The following is a 26,495-nucleotide window of genomic DNA, read 5'->3' on the forward strand; positions in this document are numbered from 1 at the left end:
TTGCCATTCTAAACTTGTTTAATAGTTCACTTGCTTGCTTTTGCGTTTTAAAATTATTATTATAGCAATTGTAATCCATATTCTTTAACATATAAAGAGCAATAGGATATTAGAGGACCCAGAAAAAGAGGCCACAGTTTGAACTGATTTAGTTACAACCAGGAAAGTTTGGAGGTGGGAAATCAGCAGGGGAACAGCAGGAATTTCCAACCACCTGATGGTTGAGTACATGTGGGACCTATTCAGGTTTGTCCTGTAGGGATAAACATTGTTAGTCTTTTAATGTACACTTCCATAGTTTTCGTTGTTCTCAGAAGCATTCTGCAAGCATATTTACATTTTATATAAACAGGCTGATGCTGTATATGGAGTTCTGCAAACATTTTATTGTTATTTTACAATGTACATGCACATGGGTGAAAATCCTGTACTAAAAGACACAGAGCACTGTAGTTGGGTCAAAAGGCTGCTGGTAAGGACGATGATACCTAAAGCAGAGTTTTGGCTGAAGGTTAAAGCACAAGGCCTGGCAAGTATCTACCAGGAAAAGCAGGGCCAGCAGTGTTCTTTCTTATCTGAGACACCAGAATCGAAGGCCAAAGGCATTAAAGGTATGGGATGTCATGTAGGCCCCTCTGGCTCCTGCCCCCTCCCCTCATTCCCCTGACTCCCCGTTGGCCCCTGGGGACTAGCGCATCCTGTGCATCTCTTGGCATCCAGTGAAAACCTCCCATTTTCTGTCTCTTCCTCAGCTCTTCCTGAGCCCTTGTCATATCTGCACACTCTCTCATCATCTCCTCACTGCTTACATGCCTGTCCTGTAAGTCCTCCTGGGAGTTCTTGGGAGAATCGTCTGTCCCCCTGTCTGTTTTTCGTTTGGCTTTCCGGGGCACATAATCTTCAGCAGGGCGCTTTTCTGCTGCGCGCGCCTCGCTGGCTGGCTTTGCCTGGGGATCATGCTTGCCCTCGCCTTGGCGCTTGCCCTCCCCTTCAGACTTTCCCTGATTTTCTGACTTCCCCTCATCTTGTGGTTGCCCCTGCTCATCCTGCTTTGCCCCCTCCTCTAGCTTCCCCTCGCGTGCTGGTTTTGCTTTCTTGTCCGGCTTCTCTTCCCCGTCTGACTTTTCTTCATCTTCAGACTCCACTTCATCTTCTGCCTTTCCCTCCTTTTCCAGCTTCCCTTCCTTTTCTCCGCGGAGTTCTTCCATGTCAAGACTCCCTCCTTTTCCTGTGCTGAGGGTAAAGGTGGGGAAACAGGAAGCAAAGAAGAGCCATGAGAGACCCAGGCACCGGGCAGAATACAGGTTCATTAACATCGGTCTCTGATCTGGCCCTTTCGTGGGGTACACAAGGCTGTCCCGGCCCTCCAAGTGTGCCTCCCGCCTGCACCCCTCCTCCACCTTTGAAACAGCCCTGCCATGACAGGTCTGTCACCTTCTCGGTGCTGCTTCAGCGCAGCAAGCTCGGTGTGTGTTACTTGGGAGAGCATGGGAGGGAGGGAACTGTCAGTGGGGTCCCAAGTCATGCCTGTGGTCTGTCCATGTTGCCATTATTCACTGACCTGCAGGGATCCTGGGCAGGTTAATCCCCCCTTTCAGATGTCACACTGCGCTGGGAACAACAGAGGTGCAGACCTGCAGACAGGACACAGGGGCAGGGGCTGCGTGTCAGTAGATGCACTGAGACTGGGAACCTGTCTTGCAGCAAATACTCATCACCCAACCTTTTCCTCCGTCACCCCCCTCCCCCGTATACCCCAGCCGCCATTTCTTTCCAGGCCTTGGGCATCAAATCGGGATGCTCTCCAAACTCCGTTTTACTCTGCTCTCCCCCTCTCGGACTCTGGAGGCAGCCTGCCCCACCCCCACCCTCCCTTTGGTCCGGGTCAATTTATCTTCGTAGCCTGGAGTGTGAATGGATCACTTCAGAACACATCTGCGTCTTACCGTCGCACTGCGGGCCCCCTCACCACCACCCCCCCGCTCTAAAATGGATCAGGAGCCGGGTGAGGGAAGAGAGCTGGCTGAGGGGTCCTCCTTCCTTCCTTCTTTCCTCTTCCCTCCCCGCCGGCATGTCCCCTCCTCATCAATTTCCCGGATTCTTCCCACTCCCCTCCCGTTACTGCTGGTTCTAGCTGCCACCCCCATCTCCCCTGCCAGGCGTAGCTGGTAGAGCCAGCCTTTCAGTACTGACCTGGGGAAACCCGGGACAGGCCTGTGTCCTTTCTCAGGTTTGCAGAAACCCACTCGCAGCTGGTCTGCTGCTTAGGGCAGCTCACGGAGCTGGTTCTGCGCGGGTGCCAGGACCAGACCGCAGGGCAGGCAAGCGGACGTGCGGGCTGGTGCCCACGTCTGCGCCTGGCCGGTCACGTGAACACCGCGTCACCCGAGCTCGCCCCACCACCACCACATGCCTGACCCATCGCACCCTCCACCTCCCTAGGGGACTGAGATGAGGACTGTAGGAGATGTGTATGTCAAAGCCAGGACGTCCCTGAGAAGAAGAGTGAGAGGCTATGGGGTGTTTTACCTGGAACATCTTGGATAAGCACACACATCTCTCTCTTATATGCAGGTTACAGGTGGGACAGTCTGTCAGAAATGGTATTTGACTTTGTCTATAGTGTTCAGCTCTTGAACCACAACAGCCTGCATTCAGACCAAGTCAGGGTGTAGTAGCACACACCTGTAATCCCAGCACTCAGAAAGTTGAAACAAGAGTTCAAGGCAAGCTTTGGCTACAGTGAGTTCAAGGCAGTCCAGCTACCATCAAGACCCTAAACCAACCCACCCAGACAGCCTTGCCTGAATATAGAGGTTGATGGAGGCACTTGCTGGAAAGCTGAGCCTCACTTGTAAGTGTTCCCTAGGGTTCTGTCCTAGGCCTCTTCTCTTTCACATGCTCTCAATTTCTTTGTGATATCATCCATTTGCCTCAAAATACTGATGATTCCCAAATGTACATCCCCAGGTTATTTCCCCCCAAATCAGACCCCTGTTTTGCTTTCCCTTCAGTAATAATAGGAGAGTGTTTTCCTATGCCCCTTGAAACATAACCTAAGATGCTATTTTTCTTTTTAATTTCACTGACATGATAGCTGCTTTGATGAAATTTCATGCTGTTACATTCCATCTCTTTTCCAGCATATTCTCACAGCATAAATTCTCTACTTGCTAGTCAGTCAGTTGCCATCTCAGTTATCATATCCACTGTTGTGGTACCACAGTGCTAGTGTTCAAGTAATCATTGACTTGCTTAATAGTGGTCCCAAAACAGTTTGAAAAGATTGCAATTCACTTACATTAAATAAAATCCATAGAGTGTTTATTTAAAAGAAAAGCTGAGTGTTCTTAACTTACTAAAGAAAAAAATCATATTCCTAGGTTTCTATGACCATTTCAGTGTGGGGATGTGCCCAGTATGTGTGAGATTCTGAGTTTGATTTGTAACACCAAGAATAAAAATAATAAAAAGAAATCCTCTTTTATTCATGAAATTGTGAGGAAATAAAGCAAGGTTCGTGATAGTTTTAGTGTTGTATCTCAAACTAACAAACCCAACGGTCATGGAACATGGCAAGTGCTTAGTAAATAACACTCAACGGAGGAATCTAAAGTGGCTGAAAGACACTTGAGAAAGTGTTCAACATCCTTAGCCATAAGGGAAATGCAAATCAACACAACTCTGAGATACCATCTTACTCCTGTCAGAATGGCTAAAATAAAAAACACCAATGACAGACTATGCTGGAGAGGATGTGGAGAAAAAGGAACACTTCTCCACTGCTGGTGGGAATGCAAACTTGTAAGACCACTTTGGAAATCAGTATGGTGGTTGCTCAGGAAAATGGGAATCAGTCTACCTCAAGATCCAGCAATTCTTCTCTTGGGCATATGCCCAAAGAATGCACATTCATACAACAAGGACATATGTTCTCACCTATGTTTATAGCAGTGTTGTTTGTATAGCCAGAACATGGAAGTAGCCTAGATGCCCCTAAACTGAAGAATGGATGGATAAAATGTGGTACGTTTATACAATGGAGTACTACTCAGCGGGGGGTGGGGGGGATGGAATCTTGAAATTCGCAAGCAAATGGATAGAACTAGAAGAAACCATCCTGAGTGAGGTAACCCAGTCACAAAAAGACAAACATGATATGTACTCACTCATATATGAATTTTAGACATAGAGCAAAGGATTACAGTGCACAATCCTCTTCACCAAAGGAACTAGGAAACAAGAAGAACTGTAAGAGAAGAATGCATGGACCCTGGAGAAGGGGAAGGGGCAGGATCTCATGAGCTATTTGGGGGAGAGGGAGGTGGGAGAATGAGAGGGGGAGAAGAGGAGAGGAGAGGAGGAAATGGAGGAGCAGAAATGTTAAATTGGGGGAAGAATAGAGGAGAGCAGGATGAAAGATACCATAACAGAGGGAGCCATTATAGGTTTGAGGAGAGATCTGGCACTAGCGAGATTTCCAGAGACCTACAAGGATGACACCAACTGACAATCTAAGCAATGGTGGAGAGGATAACCTAAATGCCATTCTTCTATAATGAGATTGATGACTTCTCTCTATGCCATCCTAGAGCCCTCATCCAGTGGCTGATGGAAGCAGAGGCAGACACCCACAGATATACACTGAACTGAACTCTGGAACCCAGTTGCAGAGAGGGAGGAGTGAAGAGCAAAGAAGTCAAGACCGGGCTGTTAAAACCCACAGAAACAGCTGATCTGAACAAGGGGGAGCACATGGACACTAAACTGATGTCTGGGAGGCCAGCATGGGACTGATCCAGACCCCTGGACGTGGATGTCAATGAGGAGGCCTGGGTACACTATGGGGCACCTGGTAGTGGATCAGTGTTTATCTCTGGCGTAAGAATGGACTTTGGGAGCCCATCCCACATGGAGGGATGCTCTCTCAGCCTGGACACATTGGGGAGGGCTTAGGCCCTGCCAAGAATGATATGACTGACTTTGAGGAACTCCCATGGAGGGCCTTACCCTCTCTGGGGAGCAGGGGGGATGAGGTGGGAGGCTGGTGGGGCTTGGGGAAGGAGAGGTCGAGGGTGAGGGCAAGGGAGAGGGAGAGGGAGAGGGAGAGGGCAAGGGAGAGGGAGAGGGAGAGGGAGAGGGAGAGGGAGAGAGGGAGAGGGAGAGGGAGAGAGGGAGAGGGAGAGGGAGAGGGAGAGGGAGAGGGATTGACATGTGAAGCAGCCTTGTTTCTAATTTGAACTAATAAAAAATAATCTCTTGGGAAAAAAGAAATAAACCAGGAACCTAAAAAAAAAAGACATTACATTATAGTGCTTGTTACTATACAGTTTCAGATACCTGTTTTAGGTCTTGAATCTGGTCTTCTATGTAATAAGGAGAGCAAATGTGTTGTGATTCACCAGAGAGGACCACTCAGACATGGGTTTAAGCCAGTGGAAAGTCTTTACTAGGCAGCAGGAGGCTACACTAGGTGTTCAGGACCCCAGGGTAGCTTTGAGCCCTCCAAAATTTTGCAATAGATCTTAGCTACTATCAGGAAAGCAGATAATGAAGAGACAAAGGTAAAGGTAAAGATGGAGGGAAGATTCTAAAAGGAAGAAACCAAACTATCATGCATGAGTAATACTATTGCACAATTTAGGAAATCTAAGAGTTAATACATACATTTTATAACAATAAGCAATTGTAGCTGATCTGGATGTCACAATATACAAAATTATATTTGATTTATTTTTTAAAACAAGCAGCTTTATTGATATAAAATTTATCCTTTTTTGAGACAAGGTTTTTCTATATAGCCAAGGCTAGCCTCAAACTTGGGATCTTCCTGTCCTTACCCTCATCAATGAGAAGACAAATAGGGATGAGCCATGGTGCCTAGTTTGAAGTCTTCCTTTTAAAATGGGCAATTTAATAGTGCCTAGTGTATCCACAAAATTGCTCAAACATCTCCACTATTTTGTTTTAGAAAACACTTTTCTTAGCCCCCCCCCCCAAAGAAAACAAATGCTGCTCCTCCCACCACTTTAGTGGTGAAAAATCTTTCCCTCCATCTTTCAGGCCCTATAAAACTACTAACATAGTATTACTACACAGCAGGAATTATTACAAATTCAATACCAGTCTCTACTACATATCAAAGCCTGGTCTAAACAACAAGAACAACAAACACTGAATTTGATGCCATCGAGAGACCTCAATAATATGAAAAGTTGAAAATTATAAATATTATACTATGTTCTTATAGCATACATGCATAAGTCAATAATAAATAGTAGAGAAAAACTGGAAAATCTCTACTTTTAGAAATTGTTGTGTTGTGTCCTTGGGTTATTGTTTTGTTGTCATCTGATACAATTTACCTCATTTCAGAGGAGTCAGGCTCTACCAAGAGCATGCTTCTAGCTCCAATGATAGGAAAGAGCCCACCACTATAAAAAATAAGTAACTGCATTTGAAGAATAAAAATGGTTCCAAAATTTTTTTAAAGGTGATGATAAGTGATGGGGGTGGGATTGGAACTCAGCATGACTCAATAGTTAATGATCTTCAATGGTCTGTTATCCCTTTCTTCTATCTGAACTGTATGTGCAGTAGTTGTAAGCAAGGATGAAGGCAAATATTTTTGGCTCTATTTTGGAGAGAAAAAGTCAATGTTCATTATGAAATTCATTCCTGTGGCCTACAAGCCATTTTCTGGTAAACTTGACTATACAATTCAGGAAGGCTTTGTTCCTTGTATCTTTTTCTTCGTAAAACATGTCTACTGTCTAGGGGAATGATTTTCATCAGAGGCTTGTGCAAGAATTGTGCTGGAATGACAATTACCCAACTCTACCATCTTCTAAACTCCCATGTTATGTAAACAATATAAAAATGCTTTTGAAGTTCAGAGGTCAAAGACATAGGTCCACTGAAAGAAATTTAACTATAAAGGCTCTTAGTATAGCAGTAAATTACCATGGCAACAGCTGCAAAGCACCAAAGTCTCTGTGGTGAATACTTAGGAAAACTCAAAGTCAGGAGAGGAAGCAAAAATCCTGAAAAAGTGAGTACTCAGAACAACAGTAAATATTAGTCAAACTCAATCTTAATCAATGTCAATACACAAGAGGCTCATTCTCTTACCTCATTTACTGCTATCTGGTGCAACATACCTGTCTTTTAACAAAAGAAGCTTGCAAGACACATCAAAAGGAAAGGGAACATGTCTCAAGAGACAAAACATCTACCAGAACCATTCTCTGATATGACAAAGCTCTTGAAACTGTCAGACAATGAATAAGTGACCAGTTTTTAAGGGTACTAGTGGAAAAAATAGACAACATGAATGAAAAGATAATATATCCACAGTGATGGAAACGCCAATGAGGTTTGAAAGGGAAATGCTAGAAATGGGGAGAAAAATGTTGAAGGACAGGAGAAATGACTTACTAGTTAAGAGCACTCTCTGCTTTCCTAAAAGATCTGGTTTGGTTACCAGCATTCACATCCAGGGTTCACAACCTGACTTTGTTTTATCCTTAAAGAACACCAGTTATGTCATTTCCATCGCATCATAATATTAAGTGAATCAACGTAGTCTCAGAAAGACAAATGCGTGTTTTCTATTATTGAATTCCTCAATTATATATATATATATATATATATATATATATGTGTGTGTGTGTGTGTGTGTGTGTGTGTGTGTGTGTGTGTGTGTGTATAACATCAAAGTAAAAGTAAAGCTGCTTCCCAAGTACAATGAAGAGGAAGTGAAGGGAAGGAGTGAAGGGAATATGCTTCCTCTAAAGCATATACTTGTATGAACACACCCTTAAATGATACGGGAGCACATACACTGAAAAGACAGGATGAAAAACATCAGTAAACTTACACATATGTCACTAGAAATTTCTCAAATTGAAATGCAAGTAGAAAAAAAGAAAGAAAATAAAGCAAAGTAAAACAAAAACCCAGATCAGAACATCTAAGATCTTTGGAATAATTGCAAATAGCACATTCTAAGAAGAAGGAAGAGAGTACAGAGCAGGAGAAATATTTGAAGTGATAATGGTGAAATTTTTCTAAAATAAGAGACATCAGGTCCATTTTCTAAGAAACTGAGGAAAGTAAAATACCACCAATCTATCCTTAGGCAAGCAACATTCAGGTTGCATGAAACAGAAGACCAAGAAACATCATGGAAGAAAGCAAGGGCAGGGCGATTCAGTTGACTTGTTGAAGAACTGCAACAGAGTTCTCACCAGAAAGCATATTTTAAAAAAGGAAAATTACTACCAGCATAAAATGTTGTATCTGGGAAAAACATCTCCATTAGTGAAGAAATCAATGTTCTCTTAGAAAACAAAAATGCATGGCATGCAGCAGAGATAATCCGTCCTTCAAGAAATGTTAAAGGATTCCTTCAGGCAAGAAGAAAATAAGGGTCTGTGAAATGGCTCAGCAGATAAAGGTACTTGCCACATATCCTGGCATCCTGAGTTCTATCTGTGGAACCCGCATAAAGGTGGAAACAGAGAAGTGATTTCACAAAATTGCCCTCTGGCCTCCACACATGCACCATTGTGTATGTGCACTCAGACATGTATATGCACACACACACACACACACAGTGAAAATGAACTCGAACAATTTAAAAAGTAAAATAATATAAGTGAACAATAAAATATACATAAAGATGGGCAAGTATTGGAAGTGGCATAAATTATTTTTTACTCTTAATTAATCTAAAATGTAACCATCCCAAACAATAACATTATGAATGTACCAAATGACAGGATAGAATATAGATAATTGAAATGATTAATGAATTTATTGAATAACAAATAATAAATCGCTAAATAATAAATTAAGGCAACTAAATTCATAATTTAAGTAGAAATATATTCTGATGCACATTTATATTTGTTAAAAATGTGCAGAGATCAAGAATATAACTCAGTGGTAGTTCACTTGCCTCACGTGGGTTTAATCTTCCATACTGAAAAAAGAGAAAAGAAACCAAACCAAACATATAACATAAACACCAAAAGAAACACCCAAATCAAGAAAAACAAAACAAGCCAAACGAAACGAAAAACCTCAACATCAAAGATGGCAAAGAAACTTGTGGCAACAAAACAAAATTAGATATAGATACAGTTATTAATAATTCAATTATATTAAGAGTCACCTAGGCTGAAATGTAGCTCAATCAGTGAGGTGCTTGCTGGGTAAGAATTAGGACCTAAGCATTCCAGAGCCCACTAAAAAATCTGGAACACACTTGCAATCCCAGTGCACAGACAAGAAGACTCCTGGGGATTGATACCCAGACAGGTTAGCCTACTTGGTTAGCTCCAGTACAGTGACAGATCCTGTCACCCAAAACAAGGTAGGATTCATTGGTAAGATAGTTCAGCTGGTAAAGGTGCTTACCACCTAAGTCTGGTGACCTGGGTCCATTCTTGGAGGTGGAAGGCAAGAACCAGTTCCACAAAGTGTCACCTGATCTTCACATACATTGTATCATACACACACACATACACACACACCCACACACACCCCCCCCCACACACACACAGAGAGAGAGAGAGAGAGAGAGAGAGAGAGAGAGAGAGAGAGAGAGAGAGAGAGAGAATACCCTGACAAAAAGAATTTATGTGAGAAAGGGTTTATTTGGCTCACAATTCCAGTAAGTCAAGGCTTCTGGAATCTGAAGCAAGTGGTCAGTCACATCACATCTACAGTCAATAGCAGAGAGCAATGAATTGATGTATGCATGCTATTGCTGTTTGCTCTTTCCACTTTCCGGTAGCTCAGAAGCCCTTTCCTAAGTAACAGTGCTACTCACAGTGAGTTATTCTTCCCACTCCAATGAATATAATCAAGATAATCCCAACAGACTTGCCTAGCTACTTGCATCTGCTGATACCTTCTCCATTTGTTACTGCTTGAGAACTAGTTGATACACAGACTTTTATATAGAGGAAATCTTACAGAGCTTATAATAACCATCAATAGAATCAAGGGGAAAGAATGACTTGGGAGTCACTCATCAGGGCTAAAGTCTGCAGCCTGACAAATAATTTGCATCTAGACATTGGTTCCTCATTATCTCTCTCAAGAGGACTTGGTGCTCTCCTCTGACCTACTTGCTAGGGTCATAGCACTCTTTGTGGAAATTAATCAGTTCTTTTTTTAATTTTTTTTATTAGTTCAAGTTAGGGAATAAGCTTGTTTCACATGTAAGTCCCTTCTCCCTCCCCTCACTCCCATCCTTCTTCCCCACCCCCAACCTACCCCCCCATCCACCCACCACTCCCCAGGTAGGGTAGGGCCCTCAACGGGGGCTCTGCAAAGTCCACCAAATCTTCCTGTGCTGGGCCTGGGCCCTTCCCCATGTGTCCAGGGCCAGAGTGTATCCCTTCACGTGGGATGGGCTCTCAAAGTCCCTTCTTACACCAGGGAAAAATACTAATCCACTACCAGAGGCTCCCTGGAGTGCAGAGGCCTCCTTATTGACATCCATGTTCAGGGGTCTGGATCAGTCTTGTACTGGCCTCCCGACAGCATCTGGGGTCGATGTGCTCTCCCTTGTTCAGGCCAACTGTTTCTGTGGGTTTCTCCAACCTGGTACAGACCCCTTCGCTCTTCATTCCTCCCTCTCTTCAACTAAATTCCAGATTTTAGTTCAGTGTATATCTGTGGATGTCTGCCTTTGCTTCCATCAGCCACTGGATGAGGGCTCTAGGATGGCATAAAGAGTAGTCATCAGGGGAGCCACTATAGGTCCGAGAAGAGATCTGGAACTATGGAACTGGAATTCTTTTAATTATTTATCTAGGTTATCCTTTCATGGGGTCGATAAGATATTGCTTCTTGCCTCTTTTGCTTATTCTCATATATATGAGGTGTAGTATTCAAGAGTACTCTTTGTATAGCATAGCAACAGACTAAATGCAGAAACAGATGCAGCAAGATGTCTATTAGAATAGATATTAAAGAGATTTTGAAATATTTCTTGTATATTTTATTTGTGCATATATGTGTGATACATGTGTTTGTACACATGACTGTGGGTGACTTCAGAGGCCAGAAGAGGGCACTGAATACCCTGGAACTGAAGTTACAGTTGGTTGTGAACTACACGATGTGGGTGCTGGAAACTGAACTCAGGTTCTCTGGAACATCAATGAAGGTTATTAACCACTGATCCATCTCTTGAGCTCCAAAAAGGTAATATATGCTCATAAAAATTAATACCAAGAAAGAATAGATGAGAAAAATGAAATTTATCATATATGTGAAAATTTATTTCTGAGCTGCCCAATGGAAACTGGCTTATATGTCTGTCTTTATGCCAGTACTGCCTAAAGATTTATAGCAAATTTTGACATACAGCAGGGAGAAACTTCAGAAATTTTTTTCTTTTTCTAATATTATTTCAATTGATTGTGGTTTTCTGTAATGGTCTCTTGTCTGTTGCAAAGAGAAGTTTCCTTGATGAGGGGTAAAAACTGCACTTATGCAGAATGCACTTAGGGATTATGCTGGTTTAGTAAAGTGGCTATTGTGGGTTTTCTAAGATCCATGACTTCAGTAGAACTGGGTAGTTTAGTATGTTTCTAGTGCCAGGCATGATGTCCTTCTTGCTGAGCAAAGGAGATCATTACAGAAAAGCACAACCGATCAAAATGCAGAGTTGTGGAGCCCTGTTCCAACTGATACGTATTTATAAAACACGTCTACACCCAAGGCTCAGGGAACAGTGCAAGAGAGGAGGTGGAAAGACTGTAGGAGCCAGAGAATCAGGGAGTTCTTTTGGGAAACTGTCTGCAAATGTAATGTCAGAAGCTACAGTAATAAAGACTCACCAACATGACTGTCCAAATGTGAGTTGAATAAGGATGACACCAATAGACATGCTACAGTAGATGAGGTGAAATCCAAGAGACTTCAGCCATACACAGAGAACTAAGGGAAACTGAGGAATGCTGAGAGCAGGAAAAATAGGGAGGAGCACACCATTGGTTATTCAATACCAAACAGTCAGTCCTAAAAATACATACACACAAGTAACATAAGACTGAGAAGGTTGTAGTTATGTATTTAGGAATATATATGTATTTACACATATATGACAAAAATTAATGAAAAATGAGGTCATGAGTTAGAAAAAGTAAGGAGGAGTATATGAGATGATTTAGAGGGAGGAAATGGAAGGGGAAAACAATACAACTACATTATAGTCTCAGAAAATGAAATCAACAATTTTAAAATTATTTTATATGTGGATGTTTTTTCTGAATGTATGTCTGTACACTACACATGTGCATGTTTCTCACTGAAGCTAGAAGTGGGCATTGGATACCTAGAACTGAAGGTACAGATGGTGGTGAGGATCATGTAGGTGTTGGGAATCAAACCTGAGTCCTCTGCTGAGCCATCTTTCTATCCCCTTCTTCATTTTCAAGGTTATTTTTGGTTTTGAGGGTCCATTGTAATCACATATAAACTTTTGGATAGTTTTTAAGTTTTACATTTATTTATTGTATTAGCTTCATTACTTCTCTCTCTCTCTCTCTCTCTTCTCTCTCTCTTCTCTCTCCTCTGTGTGGTGTGTGTGTGTGTGTGCTGTGTGTGTGTGTGTGTGTGTGTGTGTGTGTGTGTGTGTGTTCATGCATGCATGCCATGACACATGTCTGAAAGTCATACTCAAGTCAGTCCTATCCTTCTACAATGTGGGCTCAGGTTATCAGGCTTGGTGACAGGTATCCATAGCCTCTGAGCCATCTTGATGGCCTATAACTTTAGAATTGTTTTTTTTTTTCTTGGTTGAGGTTGATTGATATTAATACTACAATATTAAGTCTTATATTCCAGAAGCACAGGATGTTTTCCATTCTCTTTCAATTTAGCAGATTTTTTAGTTATTTTGGTGTACATGTCTTTTGCCTCCTAGGTCTTTTTTTTATATTTTCTTTTTGATTCAATGGGAATGGAATTATTTCTTTTTAAGATTTATTTTTATTATTTTAAAAATTATGTGTCTTTGTGTGAGTGTCTTACAGAATTTTCTTCTGAGATGAAAACCTTCCATCTTTCAAGGAAGCACCTTGAGCTCAGGAAGTTAACAACTCAAAGGCATCAGAAAGTCCCTGAACATGACCAGATACAGTAAGCTCCTCCCTTTGCAAGCGTATACAAGCAATAAGGACTGCTGAGAGATGTGCTCAGACTAGCTGTGCTTCCTAGAAGAGGCTCAAGCCAGCAGAGTGCACCCAGCCTGAAGAAACAGAGAGCAGTTGAACTGTTGAGAAGGGGCTCAGACCAGCTGAGTTACTTGGAAAGGACAATCTCCAGCCTGCTGAGCTGTTTGAAGGTTATGCAGTGTGTTCCAAGTCTAGATTGTGTGAGTTATCACCCATGCTGGAGTGGGTTTTTAGTGATGCTGCTGTCTTGAGTCATTTCTGCTTCTTTAAGTAACTCCTCAACCATATTAATATATATATATATATATATATATATATATATATATATTATAATCCCAATAAAAACTCACTGGTTTACTAAGTTAGACCTTATATTTTTTTGGAATTGGTACCCAGTCTTGGGTAAGTAGACATCTGTTTATCTCTCCCTAGAAATAGTGTCACACAACTGTGCCTTTGTGTACATGAGTACAGATACCAAGGCAGCCAGTGGCTTCAGATTTCCCTGGAGATGGAGTTACAGTGGCTATGAGCTACCCAGTGTGAGTGCTGAGGACCCTCTCTTAACTGTTGTGCCATCTCTCTTGCCTAGAATTTTTGCTACTATTTTGTGTGTAATGTCAATATATTGAAATGCAATCAATATGGGTCTGAAGAGATGGCTCAGGGTTTAAGAGCACTTGTTGCTATTGCAGAATACCTGGGGTTGATTCTCAGCATTCATATGGCAATGTGCAACCCCCTGAAGTACAACTTTAGGGAATCTGATGCCCTCTTCTGACCTCTGCAGGCACCAGACAATCATGTTATATGCACATACACTTGCAGACAAAACACAAAAAAATAAATCTTTAAGAATGAAATGTGATCCATGTGATCTACTTTCACTTATCAGTACTAATATTTCTTTTATGGAATCTTGTGTGTGTGTGTGTGTGTGTGTGTGTGTGTGTGTGTGTGTGTGTGTGTGTGTGTGTGTGTGCACTGAGTATTGAATTCAATGCCTTGCTTAGGTTAAGTACTTGTTTTTACTATTTAAGGAATCAGTGGTTTTTCTAAAGATTAGCTTAGATCACCTGAAAATGGAAATAGCTTTAATTCCTCTACTTTGTGGGTGCTTGTATTTCTTATTCTTGCCAGTACAACTCTGAATGCAGATATCTTATTTCTGATCTTCATGCTTTAATGGCTGAACCATCTCTCCGGCCCTTATGTCCCCTCTTGAAGAAAAATCTGTCAGACTTTCCCCAGAAATTACGGCATTAGCTGTGAATGTTTCACACTGGGTTTTGGAAAGGTTCTTTCTATTTGTTTATGTTAATACTATGAAGTAAAGTTGGGAAGCTTTTCAACTAGAATTGGCCTGCAGTTTGTAGGGCTTACAAACTATCTCAAAGTTCTTGTCCTGTCAGCAATGACCTTCCTTTCTTTTCCACATGCTAGAATCCTATAAGCAATTTCCCATGCTACTTTCTCAAATGTCAAACTTAATTTACTAGCCATAACTGCTCATACCTGATGAAATAAGCATCATCCTCAAATATGGTACTTTGGGGAAACACAGTTTGCCAATAACATACTTGTACAAGGGAAGACAACTTAAGAGAAAGTATAGATCATTGTAGATGTATAAAACAATAATAATCTATTCAAATTTATAAATTTTACAAAGAATGGGAAAATATAATGTGCAAATCTTTATTTTTCAATGGTCAATCTCCTAAATTTCTATGGTTTTAGACATTATAAGATGGAACTGGAAGGTAGATTAATCTTCCAGTTTTGTATGTATGGAATGAGGGCCTTAGTCATTATGCTGGTATTGGCCCTAGTTTTAGAAAGAAGAGAACATTGATTTGAACATGTACTCACAACAAATGACAATGAGAAGTGGAAAGTTCCATATTTATGGTTTAGAGTCAATTGAAGACACAAAAGTAAGCAAGTATAGAGATGGATTCTTAATCACACACGATCTGATCCTCTTTGGCATTATGCAGTCAATATCTCTATGGATTTCAACTGCATATTAACCATTAAACCAAATACAGAATGCTAAGTTGGCAGGCCATAGTGAAATACTTTATATTGTTATAATGATATAAAGTGTTACTTGCTTTGCTCTTATTTTTAAAATGAATATACAGCATATGTAGTCAGTTGGGGAACAGCTGCTCTCTGACACACAAACAACTTTATACAAGTCTAGACAGGCCCTAGAGGCAAGAACTGAACCACTGCTCACTCATATGTCAGGAGAATGCCTCTTGGTTCTCCCAGACTATGAGGCCACAGTGCTGGTCTGTGCAGCTGTTATCAGACCACGCTCCCTTCCTGCTCATAAGAGTCTGTCGCTGCTTCCTGGGTCCTGTTGACTTTGTGCTTTTGCTTCACTCCTTTGGGGCACAGCTTTGGGGTAGAAAAGTGCTTTGTTGCACGACAGCCTTGACCTATGATGCATAAATTGACCTCTTGTTTTTCCAAAGTAGAAGAGCAAAGGGAACTCATGCATTTTGCCTATTTACCCCTTTACTGCCTTTGTAAGTCTTAAAATGTCAGGCTGTGAAAAACTCTCTGCTTCTTTCTTGACATAATCTACCTCCCCACCTGTCTTAGTCAGGGTTTCTATTGCTGTGATGAAACACCATGACCAAAAATGTTGGGGAGATAAGGATTTATGTGGCTTACACTTCCACACTGCTGTTCATTATTGAAGGAAATCAGGACAGGAATTCACACATGGCAGGAACATGGAGGCAGGAGCTGATTGATGCAGAGGCCATGAAGGATGCTGCTTACTGGCTTGTTCTCATGGCTTGCTTAGCCTGCTTTCTCATACCAACCAGGACCACCAGCTCAGGGAAGGCACCACAGACAATGGGCTGGATCCTCCCCTATCAACTACTAATTAAGAAAATGCCTTACAGGTCTGACAGATCTTATGGAGAAATTTTCTCAATTGCGGTTCCTTCCTCTCAGATGTTTTTATCTTGTGTAAAGTTGACATAAAACTAACCAACACACCACCTTTGTGCTGATGTCATTTACACAGGGCTCTCAGGCTTTCTTCCTTGGAGATATACATCAGCAAAGTGTGAGAGTAAAGCAAGAATTGCTTGTAGGAAAGAGGGGTTTAAAATGGCTGTGTGGTGGTGGCACACGCCTTTGATCCCAGCATGCAGAGGTAGGTGGATCTCTGTGAGCTCCAGGTCAGCCTGGTCTACAGAGCGAGTTCTAGGACAGCCAGGGTAGTTACACAGAGAAACTCTGTCTCAAAAAAACATGGCTGTGGTTAATTTAACAATAGTAATTTTCTAAAGCAAAATTAGAGACAGCTGTAATCAAAATAGTGCAGCTGACGAGATTTGCTTGTTATTACGGCAACAAGTGTAACAAAGCTGGTCCCTAAAACTATAGAATAAACATGGATATTGCTAATTTTATGCCTTCATTTATAACAGTGAATGTTACACCTGATTCACAAAAACTGATGGATCTAATATTTGTAAAGAAAACATTTTTGTGATAAAACATGTAATTATCCCCTGGGACATAATGTATCACCAGTACATAAAGCAGCAATCATATATACTAAAAGAACATCAAATTAAGAGATTCACTATGTCTGAGGTAGGCTCCAAACACCTTAATTTTTTAGCTAAAAATGTAAGTTTTTATTTATTTTTTCCACTTGTTTATTTGAATTAGAAACAAGATTGTTTTTCATGTCAATCCCAGTTCCCTCTCCCTCCCCTCCTCCCCTGTCCCCCCCCTCCCCACTAAAACCCTACCTATCACATATCCTTTCTGATCCCCAGGGAGGGTGAGGCCTTCCATAGGAGGTCTTCAGTATCTGTCATACCCTTTGGCATAGGGTCTAGGCCCACCCCCGTGTGTCTGGGCTCAGGGAGTAACCCTCTATGTAGGATGGGCTCCTAAAGTCCATTCCTATGCTAGGTCCCATAGATTTCTGAGGTCTCCTCACTGACACTCAAGTTCCTGGGGTCTGGATCAGTACCATGTTGGTTTCCCAGCTATCAGTCTGGGGACCAAGAGCTCCCCCTTGTTCAGGTCAGCTGTTTCTGTGGGTTTCACCAGCCTGGTCTGGACCCCTTTGCTCATCATTCCTCCTTCTCTGCAAGTGGTTTCCAGTTAAGTTCAGGGTTTAGCTATGGGTGTCTGCTTCTATTTCCACCAACTGCTTATATGCTATAGGATGACATATAAGTTAGTCATCAATCTCATTATCAGGGGAGGGAATTTAAGGTAGCCTCTCTTCTGTTGCTTAGATTGTTAGTTGGTGTCATCGTTGTAGATCTCTAGACATTTCCCTAGTGCCTGATTTCTCTTTAAACCTATAATGGCTCCCTCTATTATGGTATCTCTTATCTTGCTCTCCTCTATTCTTCCCCCCAACTCAACCTTCCTGCTCCCTCATGTCCACCTTACCCCTCCTCTTCTCCCCTTCTCATTGCTCTGGAGATCTTGTCTCTTTCCCTTTATTCAAGGGACCATGTATGTCTCTCTTAGACTCCTCCTTGTTTCCTAGCTTCTCTGGTGGTGTGGATTGTAGCCTGGTAATCCTTTGCTCTATGTCTAAAATCTATATATGAGTGAGTGTATACCATGTTTGTCTTTTTGTGACTGGGTTACCTCATTCAGAATGGTTTCTTCTAGTTCCATCCATTTTCCTGTGAATGTCAAGATTCCATTGGTTTTTTCTTCTGCTGAGTAATACTCCATTGTGTAAATGTACTACATTTTCTCCATCCATTCTTCAGTTGAGAGGCATCTAGGTTGCTTCCAGGTTCTGGCTATTACAAATAATGCTGCTATGAACATCCTTAAACAGAAGTCCTTGTTGTATGAATGTGCTTCTTTTGGGTACATGCCTAAGGGTGGAATTGCTGGATCTTGTGGTAGACTGATGCCTATTTTCCCAAGGAAACACCATACTGATTTCCAAAGAGGCTGTATGAGTTGGCACTCCCACCAGCAGTGGAGGAGTATTCCCCTTTCTCTACATCCTCTCCAGCATAAACTGTCATTGCAAACACCTTCATTTTAACAAAATTATACAAGAAACTTTTTAACTTGTATAGGCTCACAGTTTGTTTTGATTTTTAATTTAAATAACATTTTCATTTATTTTATATACCAACCAGTTTCCACTCACTCCTCTCTTCCCATCCCTTTCCCATCTATCTTCTTCCCATCCACTCCTCCTCCCTCTCCACTGAGAAAGGGACAGGTCTCCCATGGGCTTGCACAAAGCATGGCACATCAAGTTGAGGTAGGACCAAGCTCCTCCCCTTACATTGAGGCAGGTCAGGTAATCCAGCATGGGGAGAAGGTTACCAAAAGCCAGCTAAGCACCAGGAAGAGTTCCTTCTCTCACTGTTGGAAGCCTTACTAAGAGACCAAGCTGCACAACTGGCATACTCATGCAGAGGGTTACTATTACGTAATTGGCAGTTTTAACCATGCACTCTATTTCTGAATTTCACCCATACCCTACCTACCCCAGTTCTGTCATTATTAGTGCTGTTTTAATGTGAGGCCCCAAAGTCTCACTTGTATGGAGCTCCTATAGTCTTTTGTTAGGGAATCTTGGATATTTACTTGAGGATCCATCTGAGATGGCTTCAGATGGGAACAATCTGTCTAATAAAAGCAAAAATATCTGTGGTGTTGATGTTTCCTGTCACAGTCCAATCATTTGAGTTTTAGAAGTCACATTGCTCTATGAAGATCTTTTGGTTCACACACAGACCTTTGTGTCAAGCCTGAGAAGATTATGATAGCACCCCTTTCTCTTATTTCAGAGCTTCTCTACTAAATTAAGGAAGAATTCCAGAACCTTTTTTTTGCTCTCCATAAAATTAACATTTTCAGGAAAATGAATGGAGCTAGAAATCATTATTTTTACTGCTTATAAAACAGTCTCACAAAACCAAATCTTGTATTTTTTTCTCATGTGGTAAACACAGATGTAAGAAGAGGGAGGAACAGAGACAGAGAGAGGGAGAGCATCTCATCATCATGGGAACCATAATGGGGGGAGAGATATTAAGGGAAAAGATATTTAATGGGATACATGTGACATGAATGCAGCCACTGGAGCAAACAGAATATTATCCTTTTATTATGGAACCCTGCCATTGAGCTGGTGATAAGATAAGGGCCTGTCATAGGACTTGGAGGTGGCTAAGGCTGATAGGATTCTCATGATCCTTCTACCAAGTGAGTGGAGAGCCTCAAGTAAAGAGGACAAAAAGACAGATTGTCCACTTGGAATTCAGGTTAGACTGTCAAGATCCACTAAGATAGGACAAAGGCCACAGAGACACATGGCCCTACTTCCCTTGGATGGGGTTGAAAGAAACTGAAATAGTTAGAAATTCTCTTTTTGTTTCTGAAAAACGTTATGTATTCCCATCACCATCTTGCCTGCAGATGTTAAAAGAGGGTTTGGATCCCCTTGAACTGGAATTACCTGTGTTTGTGAGCCACCTGATATGTGTGGTGGCAACCAAATCCAGGTTCTCTATCGTAGCAGCCGGTGCTCTTAACTGCTGAGCCCCAGACATATTATTCTTTATGAGACCATAACCATTTCACTTAATGAGTTATAACTTGGAAGGAACATAAATTATATCTATTTGAATTTTTAGTTATCTATAGGACATAATTTTACTTACCTATTTAATTTTTTTTTGCATTTTACATCAGATACGGTATGGAGCCAACTACTTTTCCCAACTATCTGATCATTTTTGATAGAACAAAACAAAATATGTTAAATGTACACTGAATACCATCTTTATTTTCCTCAGTATTCCTCAGCTCATCAGAATACCATCCATATACATACTGATTTCTAATGGATTGTGAGGGAATTTTTATGTGCAGTTAAAAATGCCCTATATATGTGATGGCGAATGCACTTCTGTGTATGTTCATCTAATTGATTGTTGAATAAAGTACTGTTTGGCCAATGAGGCAGCAAGTAAGGTGTGACTAGGAGTCAAGGAGGATTCTGGGAAATGTAGTAAAGAAGTGATGATCCAGGCAGGAAATGACATAGCAGGGAGACTCATACATAAACAAGGGAAGAAGGAAGTGGGCCCCTTCTCTCTTCCTCCAGAATCACCATGTGATCCTGGGATGAGGATGCCAATGGAAGATGTTCGATAAGTCTTATACAATATATAGATTTATGATAATTAAGACTGAGGTAGCAGATATGAAATCCTAATCATTGGCCAAGCAGCATTTGCACCTAATATAAGTCTCTGTATATTATTTTAGCCATCCACGTGGCTGGCAGAACTCAAGCGGGTGGCAGAAAGATTTATCCTAACATATATGGTTGCATCTTCATCATTGCACGTGGGGATGGGGGGAGCAAACAAAACTCTTCACTGATAATGTAAAATATTTTTGACTTATATTCCTTTGTCTTGCTCCCTAAAAATGAACTTCAGCTTGCATTTAGTCTAAACTGTCATATATGGCAGAGGGAACTGGGATTGACTTGTAAAATAATCTTGCTTCTAATTTAAATAAAAATGGAGAGAAAGAAAAAAGAAATGCACATATATGCACATATCCATTTGACTATACATTAGCTTATTTTAAATTTAGTTTTATACTACCAAATTGGAATCACAAAATAAAACTGATCTTCTAATTAATACTCTTCACACAGATGCACATTTTCAGTAAAGTATTACTTAAAGTAAAATTCATTCTTTTGGGAGTCTTGCAAATCTTGACAAGGGTGTATGGTCCTATTTGATTCACAGTGAAGATACACAACAACTTTATCATGATTAGCCTTCTCTACCGTCTCTATCTATTTATAGGGTTTTTTTGAGACAGGATTTCTTGCATAGTCATGGCTGTCCTGGAACTTGCTATTTAGACCAAGCTGGCCTCAAACTTACAGAGATTCACTTGTGTCTGCTTCTAGAGTGCTAGGACTAAAGGCATGTGCCACCATGCCTGGCTTATCCTCTGTCTCTTAAAGTATATCTGTACACTAAACCACAACCACAGTTATAAACTAAATTCTGATCCTCCTAGATTTGTTGCATGGGAGTTTGCTCTTTAATATGTGTGCATGCCTTTTTATTTATATTGACACATTTTCTTTTCTTTTTTTTTAAAGATGTATTTATTATGTATATAGTGTTCTGCCTGCATATATCCTTGCACACCAGAAGAGAGCACAAGCTCTCATTACAGATGGTTGTGAGCCACCATGTGATTGCTGGGAATTGAACTCAGTACCTCTGGAAGAGCAGCCAATGCTCTTAACCTCTGAGCCATCTCTCCAACCCCCACATTTTCTTCAATGCATGAATCAGGTAGATGTTTAATTTCTATGTTCTTGCATACTGTTATTTATATTTATATTTATTATTGTCAAATAACACTTTTATACTTCAGCTTCTTCAACTTCTTGTTTTTGTGTGTGGCTGTTTGATCCAGTACACACACACACACACACACACACACACACACACACACACACACACACGCACGCACGCACGCACGCACGCACGCACAGTTATGAATGACCCACAGCCATTTAAAGAGTGTACATTCCCTTGTTTTTAGATAGAGTGTAGTGTACACACCCAACAGATACATTTGGACAATGGCATTCAGCTCGTCTGGAACCTTGTTGTTTTTTTTTTTTTTTCTTTCTCCCAATCTGAAGACTCCAGTTGTAACTATAGACTTGTCTGTTCCCCTGTCAATCTTCTCAGCTTTTGCTCACAGCTTTCTATGCTCTGTTGCTTTGTAGGCATCTATTTTTAGAAGTCTTCTATTGTCTTGTTAACGAACTCCAAGTCTCTTCCCCTGAGTTGTCAGATTTAACAAATCTGTATACATGTAGGTCATCCAGTTTCACTTACATTTCAGATAAAGAGAATCATATCCCACATTAGTATAACTATTTGTTGTGACCTGAAATTCAAATTTAACTGGATTAAATTTAATGTGGTAGCTCTGCACTTGGAATACTCTGTGGAGTAGAGCCAAAATGCTCTAAACAAAGTCCCAGGTGAGCTTCTGTAGCTGCCATCACCAGTGGTCACTGGTTTGAGGGAGGTTTCCTAATGTCTCAAGGAAGGGGAACCTCCAGGTGGCTACAACTACGGGTGACACACAATGCAGGGGACACAAATCACCCAGGTGAGCCCTTTCAACCCATAAATAAATGACAGGGTTTAATGTGTGTGTGTGTGTGTGTGTGTGTGTGTGTGTGTGTGTGTGTGTGTGTGTGTGTGTGTGTTATATTAAAAAATGGAAGTGCAAACCATGAAATTTTGATGCACCTTCCCTCTTTGTAGGCTTTAATCATTGGAAAGGAATGGGACAATTTTATCTTTTTTTTTTTTTGGTTTTGCTCTGTGGCTTTGGAGCCTATCCTAGCACTCACTCTGTAGACCAGGCTGGCCTCAAACTCACAGAGATTTGCCTGTCTCTGCCTCCCGAGTGCAGGGATTAAAGGCGTGAGCCACCAATGCCCGGCCAATCTTAACATTTTTAAGATCTGAAAAAGGACATTTAGTTTAAGTTTTGCTATGGTTGCTGTGAATTTATGAGAACCTTTAACATAAATCGTTGTTATGTATAATTTTCACTATGCTCTTAGAATTTGGAGATTAGTTAACATCTCTCTCCATAAAGGAAGAGCCCACTGTAACAGTATACAGCGTTGTCACAAAGAGGCTTGATGAGCTACAGGGACAACTACAAGCTCTGATATTTGATTGGTGAATACACTATCAAAATAAGGGCTATTTGTTTCCACCAAAAAGTAGTCCTCAAATAAGCTGTTCAGAATCACTTTCTTCTGCCACAGTGATATCCTTTGTCCAGGAAGCTACTTTCTACATGTACACAGGAAGGCTTCAGCATGGCATATCTTTGTCTGCTGTTCCTATGCAGTATTGTTGGGTGACAAGTCTGTCCCTCAACCAGCCCATCTTAGCTTGCATTCCCATATGTGCAATATTTTCCTATATTTATGTTGAAAAATGTTCTCATATATTTTCACTTCTAAATTTTAAAGATTTATTTATTTATTTATTTATTTACTGTGTGTGATTGTCTATAGTGCTTGCATGTCACAATGCATGTATGGAGGTCAGAGGACAAGTTTTCAGTAGTTAGTTTTTCTATTATCATATGTGTTCTGGGGGCTTGAACTCAGGTGATCAGGCTTGGTGATAAGTGTCACTACTGCCTGAGCTGTCTTGCCAGCCCCTTTATTTTCATACATAGAAGATAAATTTGATATATCATCCATGAATTTTGTTGTAGCTTTCAGTTAGCTTATTGTTCATATTTGGAGAAGGGTGTGTTTAATGTACCTCTGAAGGACTGTAGAATTTGAGAGGAGACCATGGTATACCTGTGTATTCAGAGAGACAATGACAGGGAAAATGAGCTTTGGGCCTATTAGAACATTCCAGACCAGAGGGCACAGCAAAATGTAAGTTGGCTAAGTAAAGAATATAACTAAGAGTTTTGAAGGGAGAGGGCCTGGACTTAGTTATTCATGTTTTCATGTCCAAAATATGTTCAGCCAAGTGATTTCTATGACAGAGGATGGAGTCTTCAGAAAACTTACATGTTCTTTAGTCGTGGATGATGCTGAGAAAAAAATTATCTGGAGAAAAATATACGAAGTGGAGGAGTTTCCTAGCATAACCCAATATGGCTCAATTGAATTGTTAAGTTTATATTTAACAAATAAATGTATCAACACTGCATTTTTTAATTAATTTTGAGATTCCTTAAATGACAATATTTTAAATGTTTCTTTGGCATTTTGTATAGGCATTAGAGAGAAATTTCAGTTTTCTTACAAAGATGGAGTGTGTGCGTATGCTTCTTGTTCCCATCAGAGGGCTAGCTCATCTCTGAGACTTTCAGGAGACATATTGAAGTCTGTGCATACTGATAATGCTGGTTAAAGGTCAGTTTTATAGAAAAAAATCTGACTGTAGAGATTGTGCAGGCTGAAAAGCACTCAGACAATTGTCTGCATCCTTTCCGAGACCCTTGAATTAGGCTTTTAAGGCAGTAGCCTGCGTACTGAAGGCTTTTTGTTTGAGCAGAAAGGTAAGTGAAGAAGGGAAGAGTGCTTCAGAGGCACTTCCGGTATTGATGAAGAGCCTGCTTATCGCGGTTTCTATGGTAACCTGATGTCATCGAGACGAGTGAGGTGGGAGAAGTGTTTTTTTTTTTTTTTTTTTTTTTTTAAGATGGAGACTAGCGTTATCTGGTGAGAGCAGCATCTTTCCTCTACGTGCCTGTACAAAGATGCAGGTGTGAGTGTCCAGTTGTGGAGGAGACAAACTTCAAGATCGCAGACCTAAATTATTTTGTTCTTGTTTCTGAATTGGGTGCTGGGTTAGTTCTCTGAATACCTTTCAGGGAGAAGAGACAGACCCTCTTAGCCCCAGAGTTGATGCTGTCCTGGATCCACTTTTCACTTTATAGGTTGGGCGTTTGAGAGAGAAAGACATGTTATGGCTCCCTCTGAGGGTCAGCCATAGAAGTCTGTCACCTTCAATAATAACTCATGTGCAAGCCAAAGACCACACCTGTGGTTATTGTGGGATCATCAATCACTGTGTGATTTCAAACAGGCTACTTTATTAGTTTTAAAAACTAGCATACAAAGTAATGAGTTTCTTTTTTGCATTTTCATGCATCATTTTTGGTGTGCTTCCTCTCCAGCTTCCCTCCTGACTCTTTCCTCCACCCTGCTGGTTCTCTTCCTCCCTCCAAGCACCACCCTTCTCTGGTTTCATGTTTCATTATTTTTTCTCTTTTTATCCCCATATTCTACCTTAAGATCTCTTTTTCCTCTCATGGTTCCTTTCTCTAGTTTCATCTCTGTCACACACACTTGCAGTGTCTATCTCTCTGTCTCCATCTCTCTCTTACACACACAAACACACACACACACACACACACACACACACACACACACACACACACACACACACGAATGTGCATATGAGATGAAACTCTCATTTTTATTGTTTACTATTATTATCATTACCTCCCCTGTGGTATCTGTCTTTAGGAGTCTGGCTTAATTCACTTAACAAAATGATCTCCAGTTCCATTTTTCTGCAAATATTATAATTTTCCTTTATTGTATAAATGTCCTACATTTATTTTATCTAGTATCTGTTTATGAACATCTAGGTGGGTATATACCGAAAGGACTCAAATCCTACTGCAGAAATATTTGCATATTCGTGTTTATCACCATACTGTTTACTTCCTTTTTCTTTTCATATTTGTTGCTAGGGGACAGATGAACCCAGAGAAGAAAAAGACCCTGGAGAGAAGCCCATTGTTAGGATCAATACTTCATTGTTTCAGTGCCTTTGGTTGCTCACTAGTGCAACCAAAATATGCAGGGCACATACTTTTCCCTCAAAGCACAGTGACTGCTGGATTCAGCTTCCTTCTGGGCAGCTGTTCTCCCAGTGACTGACCTTACCAGGTGCCTTAGAAAAGCATCTACTCTGAAGTATCTGCTCGAGATCTGAAGTGCAGCAGTGTCCAATACACCCTGGCACTTCTATCAATGATGGATACCTGCATCCAGTGACATCATAGAGCTGAACATGTGGTAGAATGGCTTGCATGGGGTTCAGAAAATAGTGCGGAAGTGGAAAACCTACTTTGATCTCATCATTGAAGAGGTGCAGCAGGTGGAGTTTTCTTTTGTCATCAGCTACATGGTTTGTAGTAGGTCTTGAAGCCCATCTTATGGAGGACTTCTTTGTCACAAAGTAATTAAGGAAGAAAATTGATGCTTAAAATTCATTTGCTATATTTAGTTTATTTTCTGATTTCATGAATAACAACAACAGTAATAATAATTCTTGTTTGAGTATGATATATAACATATATATGTGTATGTTTTTATCTGATGCTCCTGGCTTATAATTACCTCCCCAAAGCATGCTACAAACTGTAGAATTTCTCTTATACAAGGTGAGTCATATGATCTCTAATACTTTTGGTATGGTCTGCCAGAAAGAAATTCTCTGACCTACCTTATCATAAGATTCCCATTTCAGTAAGAGTTATGCCCCACATTACAGAGGAAAGAACATTTGCATAGAATGGTCAGGAAAAATCTGGACAGGCCTTGTTGTGTTTTGCAAACCAGTCTGTTAGCATAGATCATATTATTTGTTCAGTCACATTGCTACATGATTATCTATCTTTCAATTATGCCTATGA

At 40.9% G+C, this 26,495-nt stretch overlaps 1 protein-coding gene and 1 long non-coding RNA gene across 3 annotated transcripts; one reads left to right on the forward strand and one right to left on the reverse strand.

Annotated features, from left to right (window-relative positions):
* Positions 1–426: 426 nt before the first annotated feature.
* Positions 427–1,637, reverse strand: LOC100767507 (transcription elongation factor A protein-like 5). 2 transcript variants are annotated; one of them, XM_035450149.1, is made up of 2 exons: positions 1,562–1,637; positions 427–1,228 (listed from the first exon to the last, which is right to left on the reverse strand). In XM_035450149.1, the coding sequence occupies exon 2, from the start codon at positions 1,206–1,208 to the stop codon at positions 606–608; it is 603 nt and encodes a 200-aa protein (XP_035306040.1). In that variant the 5' UTR covers positions 1,209–1,228; positions 1,562–1,637; the 3' UTR covers positions 427–605. The 2 variants fall into 2 exon arrangements, with proteins under 2 accessions (XP_035306040.1, XP_035306039.1); XM_035450148.1 differs by having other exon boundaries at positions 428–1,233.
* Positions 1,638–20,450: 18,813 nt separating this feature from the next.
* LOC113830896 lies at positions 20,451–26,147 on the forward strand. Its single transcript, XR_003488263.2, has 2 exons — positions 20,451–21,571; positions 25,548–26,147. It is a non-coding gene; the product is annotated as an uncharacterized LOC113830896 (long non-coding RNA).
* Positions 26,148–26,495: the final 348 nt, after the last annotated feature.

This window comes from Cricetulus griseus, chromosome X, assembly GCF_003668045.3.
Source record: "Cricetulus griseus strain 17A/GY chromosome X, alternate assembly CriGri-PICRH-1.0, whole genome shotgun sequence".
Classification (NCBI taxonomy): domain Eukaryota; kingdom Metazoa; phylum Chordata; class Mammalia; order Rodentia; family Cricetidae; genus Cricetulus; species Cricetulus griseus.

Excerpts from the sequence above, each read along its gene's own strand:
- LOC100767507 (XM_035450149.1), bottom strand. The coding sequence starts at position 1,208 with ATGGAAGAACTCCGCGGAGAAAAGGAAGGGAAGCTGGAAAAGGAGGGA.